The following is a 9,748-nucleotide window of genomic DNA, read 5'->3' as shown; positions in this document are numbered from 1 at the left end:
ATTTCTTATCACAAAACACTATACAGATTTTTCTCCCCTATTAACAGAGCACTAGTCTCCTGTAATAACTTACAAAATAAATTTGATATATTTCATTCCTCTCAAAAAGCGATACAAAATAATATATTTTCTTTCTAATAATTTTTTTCTATTTAAATATGTCGAATATAACTAATCAAACCAAAATGTAAATATATTTAATTAATATTGTTGTATTTAATGCTATGATGTTTTATGTAATATGTTTTTTTTTTTTTTTTGCTCAAACTTATTTAAGTATTTAATTCATTTTGTACTGATTGCCTTCGGTCGTGTATTTCAAACAAATAAAATTATTCGTCCCATTAGGTTTAGTGGGGCCGATAATTATTAAGGCAAAATTTTTAATGCAGGAAATGTGGAGGTTAAAAATTGACTGGGATAATCCAGTACCAACTAAAATGCACGATAAATGGATAAAATATTTATATGAATTGGAAAGCATACCGAAATTGTGTTTACCGTGTTTTTTATGTACGGGGTATAATTGTGATATTGAGATTCGAACTGCCTGCCTTGATCCGTGGTGATAACGTCGGGAACGCCGAAACGCGGTATGTTTTCTGTCCAACCCGTGGAAGTCGGCCAGCAGTCAACTGTGTTTGGGTTTTTTATTATAGTTAATAATGTTATATCCCTTTATGTTATATACACATCGTATTGATTTGGTTATCGCAGTTTGGCAGTTAAGATAGGTGCGTTACCTATACAACATACATGTATATAATACGATGATAATCTCACGATAAATTGAAGCGCGATGAAATTAAACGAGCGACGTATTGCTCACGATGAAATAACCACGACGAAATATTCGCGATATGATACTACACGATTATTAAGCCGGGATCCCACGACTCGTGTATTTGACGAATATCCACGAATACTCAAATAATCGGAAAGTTATACGAATAGCCAAGTAGACCATTCCCACAACTCGTACATTTAACGAATATCCACGAATACTAGAATAATCGGCAAGTTATACGAATAGCCAAGTAGACCATTCCCACGATGTGTTTTATATTCCCGCAAACGCACCTTCCGCGACCGCCACGAACGAGATAGCGGCAGTCGCACATGTTCGGCTCCCGGAATTCTGGAAGCATTCCCCCAAACAGTGGTTCATTCATGCCGACGCCGTGTTTCACTCGAATCGAGTGCGGAGCGACTACCCTCGCGTCAACTTCGTGGTTGCCGCACTCGACGAAGACGGCATCCGTGCGATCTCCGACCTCCTCGGAGAGTCAGCGACATACGCCACATTGCGTACAAGGTAGGTGAACACGTACCTCATTCCACAATCAATGCGCCTACAGGCCATCATCCAAACAGGCGGTTTGGGTGACCGCACGCCATCACGCCTGCTGCGAGATTTGAGGGCCCTCTACCCGGACGACATGAGCGACGTCCTGCTCGAGCAGTTCTGGCTCCAGAAACTTCCCTCGTCAGTCCGCACCGTCATCGCTGGGCTGTCGGGGTCTCTCGACGGGTTGGCCGAACGCGCGGATCGCGTGATGGAGGCGGCCTGGGGCAGCGAGCTTGCGGACATCCACGCACCGCCTAAACGTCGTTTAGCCGCCATCTTTCCAGCTTCAGGCGAGCTAGAGACAGAGCCGACCCGCGAGGTCACGGCCATCCATGCGCAACGTGACACAGACGCGCGTCTTGGCGCTATCGAGAGTGCGGTCAACACCATCACAGCACAGCTGGCCAATCTTGCAGCTCAGATTCAACCAGCACACGCGTTCCAGGGATACGCGCCGCAAATTCGGGCGCAATCGGCACAGGCGCCTCAGCCACCCGCGCAAGCACCCCGCGCTGTAAAAACACCAGGCTGGTGTTACTATCACGTGCGTTACGGCCAAGAGGCACGTAAATGCCACGACCCGTGCACGTTCACCCCGTCTACGCGGAAAAATCCATAGGGCGGCGGTGTTCGCACAACACCTCGCCGCACGACCCCCCCCCCCCCAAATCACGCCGACTCTTCGTCACAGACACCCGGACCGGACGTCGATTTTTAATCGACACCGGCGCGGAAATTTCGGTCGTCCCCCCGAACGCAACAACATTTCTACAGCTTAGAAGCACCGACATCAAACTAGTAGCTGCAAACGGCACACAAATCAAAACATCCGGGCCTCAAGAACTACATCTCAACTTCGGTCTCAAACGACTCTACACTTGGTCGTTCGAGGTAGCCGATGTAGCCCGACCGATCATAGGTGCTGATTTTTTGCACTACTTTGGTTTACTCATCGACATACGAAACAACCGACTCGTCGACCTCAATCAAAAAACGTCCATCCAAGCAGTCTCCGTCATCGACATCGCAGACACCACCGTATGTACAATCGCGCGAACATCCCAATGGACGTCGCTACTGCTGGACTACCCCGAGGTCATGCGATAATCGCCGGTCCCGACCAAGTACACGATGTCGTACACGAGCTTCACACGACCGGCCCGCCACTTTTTTCACGCCCGCGCCGTCTACCTCCCGACCGTCTTCAAGTGGCACGTGCCGAATTCGAATTCATGCGACAGAAAGGTATCTGTCGGCCATCGTCGAGCGCGTGGGCCAGCCCGTTGTTGCTGGTCGCCAAAAAAGACGGCACGTTCCGACCGTGCTGCGACTATCGCCGACTCAACGCGGTCACGACACCCGATCGCTACCCTCTGCCACACTTGCATGATTTTACGGCCTACTTGGCCGGAAAAACTATTTTCACCAAGCTGGACCTCGTGCGGGCATATCATCAGGTACCGATCGCACCAAAAGACGTACACAAGACCGCCGTCACGACCCCGTTCGGTTTGTTCGAGTTTCTCGTCATGTGTTTCGAATTGCACAACGCCGCGCAAACTTTTCAACGCGTAATTAACGATATTTTACTCTGGCTAGACTTCGTTTTCGCGTATATCGATGACGTATTAATCGCCTCACGCGACGAGGGCGAAAATTGCCAACACGTGTGCACCGTGTTCGATCGACTGCAAAAGTACGGCATTGCGATCAATCCGGCAAAGTGCGTTTTTGCGACGAATAGTGTGCTGTTTCTCGGGCACGTCATCGACAAGGACTCGTTCCGACCCAACGCGGAACGCATTGCCGCTATACACGAGTGGCCACGACCGAACACGAAAAAGGAGCTACAACGGTTCTTAGGGTCATTTAACTTCTATCATCGCTTCATTCCTAACGCCGCCGAAACCCAAGCACCGCTATACGACCTCGCCGCCGAAATTAAAAAACGCGACGGAATACTCCAGTGGACGGACGCAATCCGCGCCTGTTTTGACACATGTCGGCAAGCGCTCGCAGACACCGCGCGGCTCGCACATCTACTTCCGAACGCGCCTCTACGTCTTAGCACGGACGCGTCAAACGCGGCCGTCGGAGCCGTGCTCGAACAAAAATCCGGCGACCAGTGGCATCCGCTCGGGTTTTTCTCTAAAAAATTGTCCCCCGCCGAACGTAGATACAGCACATATATGACAGAGAATTACTCGCCGCGTATCTGGCCACACGGCATTTCATGCACACAATCGAGGGACGAAGTACGACGCTCCGCACGGATCACAAGCCGCTCACGTACATGTTCACGCTCAAGACTGAAAAAATTATTGATCGACAGGTACATCAAATTTCATTTCTGTCGCAATTCCTGAACGCCGTCGAACATGTACATGGTGACGAAAACGTCGTCCCTGACGCGCTGTCGAGGCTCGAGATCGCCGAAACGACCGAATTGCCGTCGTTACAGCAGTGGTCACGTGATCAGGCCGATGAACCGCAACTGCAACACCTGATCACCGACAGTTCAATGACCTCGCTCCGGTTGCTGGCACGAGCTACGCGCGACGGAGTGCTTTTTTCCGACTACTCTACGGGCAACGCGCGTTTATACGTGCCGGACAAACATCGTCGACTCGTTTTCAGCGCCATACACGGACAAGCGCACGGCGGATGTCGCGCAACGTTACGACTCATCAAGTCACGTTACTGCTGGCCGGACATGAACCGTCAGATCACGCAGTGGACCCGTTGTTGTGAACCATGTCAACGTGCAAAGGTAAACAAACATATTTCGTCTACTATCACGCCTTTCGCGCCGCCCGAACGACGTTTCGGTACATATACATGTCAATTTAGTTGGCCCCCTCCCGCCGTCCAACGGTGTTAAATATCTACTAATCGTTGTCGACCGATTCACTGATTCACACGATGGCCCGAAGCTTGGTCGATCGACAACATTTCCGCGCACGCAGTCGCGCGTCTCCTCGTCACGAACTCGTCACAGCAGAAAGAATTATTAGGATTGTAGATGACTACTGAAATAAACCAATTTGGTTCTATTTGCCTTCAATTTTGATGTCCAAAAACATTGAATATTTTTATTTTTATTTATTTATTATTGTATTTTATATTTTATATTATTATTGTATTTAACGATTGAACTTTTTTTTTAAATTATTAAAGTAATGAAGCTTAATAAACATTAATAAACATTTTATAAGAAAATCTAATTTATTTATTTATTTGATACGATGATGAATATTGCGATGATGTGTCATACACGATGATATGCCACGCGATATAACGTATTCGATAAACTGTTACACGATGAAATGTTGGCGAGGATGCTTAGAGCGATGAACTAGTGGCGATGAATTGACGCACAACGAATAGGCTCGCTATTAAATAGCCACGATGAAAGGACGGTGTACCGATAATCCAGTACCAACGAAAATGCACGATGAATCGATAAAATATTTATATGAATTGGAAATCATACCGGAATTGTGTTTACCGCGTTTTTTATGTACGGGGTATAATTGTGATATTGAGATTCATGATTTCGCGGACGCCAGATTAGAAGCCTATGGCAAGTCGCACGTGTATATACGTACGCACGACGAGTATTAGTGGCGTTTGTACGTCGCGTGAATTTAAAGATGCGCCCTTATTACGTATTATGACTATTTTCATAATATATTATGAGAATTATTTATTAAACCTATTATAATACCAAAATATAAAATTCCGTCAAAATAAATAAAAATAAAAAATATATTTTACTGTCCATCATTTTTCGTGCCCATGGCCCTAACAATAAATAATTAAGTTACATTTTAAAATAACTGTTCGCTAATAGTTTTTAATTTACATAATATAATATGAATACAATTTAAGTTCTATTATTTAATGTCAGTCGTCAATGTAAAAATTACATTTTTTATAATTTCTTTATTATACTAATCGTTTAAACTGCCTAATATGTCTAATGTAAATTTTAGTCATACTCATACCTACCATGTTTTCTGTCTATTAGGAGATAGTAAGTTGATTTAATTTTAAATAATTATTTAATTTTAATCGATTTATAATTTTCATTTTAAATATTTTAAATTTAAATATTATGTTTATATTGTATACAACATGATTGAAATAAGTAGTGTAATTTTTTTTTTTAAATAACTGTTTCTATTCAATTTTCCGATTGTCTAAAAAAAAGCTGTTGGTTATAATCTATTATAATTAAATATTAACCTTAAATTATGCGTTTATAATGTTTAATTCTATGCATGGCCTGATAGTAGACAATATATAAGTATGAATATGTTATAAGTATAACTATGAACTCTGTTTCAAATTGAGTTCAAAATATTATTCTACCCTTATTAATATGTTTAGAAATTTATATTCTACCGAAAAACTTGATATTCCATTGGTATAAGTGTAATAATGCATGAAATGCCTATAAAATTAAGGAGACTTCCTTATTATAATGAGCACAAACATCGAAAAATAAGTAGGTACAGAATGTCAGTAGCAAATTATTAAAGTAAGACTCACTTTTAGTCGTTTTGCTGGCACCCCCAATAAAGATTCCTTGTAGTTTATTAGGATTGTAACTTAAAATATGATCCATGAATCAGCACAAACGAAATCTTTAGTAGTTATAATTTTTAGTCTAGAGGTGGGATGCTAGGAAATTGAATTTTTTTAAATTATTATTTTGTAAACTAAGTGCAATCAACCGGTACTACAGCTATTGAAATCTGTTACTGTTACATTCCGTTATGGAAAAGAACCCATATCTTTATATGTGATAGTGGCCATTTATGTTTATCTTCTAATTTAATACGAGTTTTAGTGAAAAAAATACTATTATGAACTAAATATTTTAATTTTGTTCATATTTATTTGCTGTAATTAACTAATAAATTATGAATAACCTAATCTTAAATTGTTTATATCAATCGAATACTTATACCGTAAACCTAAATTTAAATCATGCGTTTGCTTGACTTCCATCGTTTGATCGTTGTAAAATTCTTCGAAATTAAATGTCATATTAGGTCAGTAGAATGTAATTGTATGTTCACAGCCAGCTTTTACACGGTAAAAAAAATTGTTCAAGAAATGTTCCGCTCCGAGATCACCGATTTACCGCGTAACACAATACGGTGATTACACAAAATTGTCCGTCTGTTTGCCGATTGCACAAAAATATTTACCGTATCAACTATTTTTTCTATTAAATGTTCCGTTTTTTTTTTTTAATGTTTCAATCAAATTTTGATAATTTTTATAAAAATAATATTTCAAGTAAAGAACACAAATTATTTAATAAACTTTTTTTATAAAAATTTAAAAAAAACTGAGTATAATAAAAAAAATAGTTGATGCGGTAAATATTTTTGTGCAAACGGACAATTTTGTGTAATCACCGTATTGTGTTACGCGGTAAATCGGTGTTCTCGGAGTGGAACATTTCCCCTTGAACAATTTTTTTTACCGCGTAAAAGCTGGTTGTGAACATACAAATACATACTGCTCAATTGTTTACCGTAAATATTATGTTTTCTGTTATAACCAGGTCAATTTTTAGTTTGAATTGTATTATTTAAAGCTATTTTATAGCTATTATCTAAATAATTATTCGTATTATATTTTGTCTAACGTTGTTTAAATGCCCTTTGTAGTTTTACCACCATGTATTATTTGATTTGTTATTCTGCTTTTATATTTTTATAACGTAATTATTATGATTCTTATTGTTCATACGACACCGCCGTCACATCACTCTCAGCACCGCTCTTGTGTGAATAATTGTCAATCGACGAATCCGCCGCTTCATCGCCGGAGCCATCACCATGGTCGTGTGAGACTGCGCCTCCCATGGGGGGAGGATGTTTATCCCCCCGCGATTTCGCGCCATTCATGGCACTACCGGTTGGCACAAGTGCACGTCGGGTGTGAACTTTACGTACACGTCTTCCCCCCACTGCCACCCAGGGCTATCCAAAATTCCAAAAGCGATACTAACGCTCTGGGTGGCCGAATTTCGTTCGGGCTTCTACAACTATTTGCCGCGTAAATTAATTTCAAACATGTTGTTATACGAATATTATTATTTCTCTTTTATATTATGTTAAATACGTATTTTTGAAGAAATAAAATACGTAATATTACAGTGCATGCAATTTATTTATACAAATTTATAAATATAAAATATAAATGTTATATTATTACACAAAAAATAATAAATAATAAATAAAAATACTTAAGTTTTATACAATATTAATTGTCATCGTCATCGTCACTTGAACTATCGTCGGGATTTATGGTAAGAATGATGGGTTCCATAATTTCATCACTTATCCCTTCCTTCACCAAGTCTTTGTCTTGAATTTTTGCACAATATTCACCGCATTTTGCCCAATTTTCTTTCGTCACCCCATCTATGGCATTATTGACCAACACTTCTACGTCCGCAATTTTGAAGGAATGATTTTTTTTAGCGACTTCTACCTTGATTTGTGCCCAAATCATTTCAATAGGGTTATACTGGCAATGATATGGTGGTAGTCTCACCACTTCATGACTCATTTGTAAAGCTATCTCGTCTAATTTATATTTTTTTTCTTTTGGCATCGACAGTTTTACTTTTTCCCGTAGTTCACACAATTTTTCTTCGAGAGAAAATTGTATCGATTTTTCTTGTAGCCATTTTTGAACATCTGCCTTTCTAGTATTAGTCTTAGGGTAGTCTTCAGCTAACATTGAATGTTATGAGGCATTGTCCATGACTATAATACACGGTTCCTCCAAATTACCTAACATTTCAATGAACCATTTTTCGAACACTGTGGCGTTCATCTGTGAATGATAGTCTTCCGAACTACCTGACTTGCACCGAAATACCAGTTTGGAATTTTGAAAAAAACCAAATGACGGTGACCCAGCATGGTACACAATGATTCTACCACATTTCCCTATGGGTACCTTGAGTCCTTCAGTATTATCTGAATTTTGCTAAATGTACCCACGGGTATGGTTTTGATTCACCCACGTCTCATCCAGATACACAACTGGTCTAGAATCGTTATTACGTCTAAACGCATTCATCTTTCTTAAAAATTTTACTCGAGAAGCAACAATGTCAATTCGTTCCATCAAAAATGTACGTCCATCATTACACTTTTTGTATTTAAAATATAAATTTTTTAAAAGAACTTTCATGGAAGATTTTTAACCCGGGTAGTTGGTTTTTTCGCGCATTGCTGCTAATATTTTTGAACTTGTAGGAAATGCATGATTGTCGTAGAAACTATGAACGGTTCTCCTAACAACTTCGTTGTCAAAATCATCTAGATTAGTAGCATACTTTACTCGTTTATAACTTTTTCTAGGCAGGGATGAGCAAATTACCAAAAAAAAAGTAATTAAGTATAGTGTCCGTCATCTTCTTCTAATTTTTTTCCTACTGCACAAATTTGCTTGACACTAGCAACGCTTACACTACATGCTTCGGCAGTTACTTCACGAGTTTTATGGAAAAAATTAACGAATTCAGGAATATTTTTGTCAATAGCCAATACTTTTAAGTAATTGTAAACACTAAAAATTACTTTTTTCGTTTGGGAATGAATATCTTGTTTAGATTCCATTATAAAAAAAAAAATGTTATAAATTTATAACAAACAATATAACACATTTTTTAAAAAAAAACACGCAAACTCGTAAAATACTTATAACACAGGAAAATCGATAAAACGAACACACAAACTCACAGGTCAATGGTTGTGGACATACTAGCCGCTAGCGTATTACGACTACTACTCCTATTGTCCTGAAACATCCGGCAGGATTACCCACTTTTTTTTATAAAGGAATGCAGCTGGCTATATGTATAATTCAAAAGGAAGGATCATATTGTTGACGCGCAGTCGATGATCAGTGTGATTTTATTTGCATCGCGGGTGATGAAATTGTATGGCCAGATAGTGGTCATACTGATTTGGTTGTGGATCCTTATCATATAGTCAATGCTACAATAAAAAAAAAAACGTGTTGCTTAAAGAGATTTGAAAAATCGTAGGGACGGGCGTAAAAAAACGTCAGCTGGCTTTTTGAAAAGCGCGCCAATAGCTTCAAACGGAGAGCCCCTGATTACACTAAAATACACCACTAGTAACGTTGCCGTCGCGGCTCATTTTTCGCTGGCCGTACTACAGTTCTTCGATTAATTGTCGTTTACGAGCAAGGTTTTTGATCAATTGGCACGTATTGAACTCGGAGTTCAGAAACATTAGAGTTCCTACAATATTATGTTGTTAGTAAAGTATTTTTTATCACTCAACAAACATACATTTTTGCAGGTTACATCTTCTATTTTTTCACGTCATCTCTGAA

General features: G+C 39.8%; 1 protein-coding gene and 1 pseudogene across 1 annotated transcript; one reads left to right on the top strand and one right to left on the bottom strand.

The window, feature by feature from the left end:
* Positions 1 to 1,346: 1,346 nt before the first annotated feature.
* LOC149062863 (uncharacterized) lies at positions 1,347 to 1,967 on the top strand. The gene has a single exon (XM_089215429.1). It carries the CDS (start codon positions 1,347 to 1,349, stop codon positions 1,965 to 1,967), a length of 621 nt encoding a protein of 206 aa, XP_089071555.1.
* Positions 1,968 to 7,633: 5,666 nt separating this feature from the next.
* LOC149062862 (uncharacterized) lies at positions 7,634 to 9,146 on the bottom strand (annotated as a pseudogene).
* Positions 9,147 to 9,748: the final 602 nt, after the last annotated feature.

This window comes from Diuraphis noxia, unplaced genomic scaffold, assembly GCF_037042655.1.
Source record: "Diuraphis noxia isolate RWA-SAM2 unplaced genomic scaffold, SU_Dnox_SAM2 contig0001, whole genome shotgun sequence".
NCBI classification, from domain to species: Eukaryota; Metazoa; Arthropoda; class Insecta; order Hemiptera; family Aphididae; genus Diuraphis; species Diuraphis noxia.
This window is presented reverse-complemented; position numbering and strand designations above follow the sequence as displayed.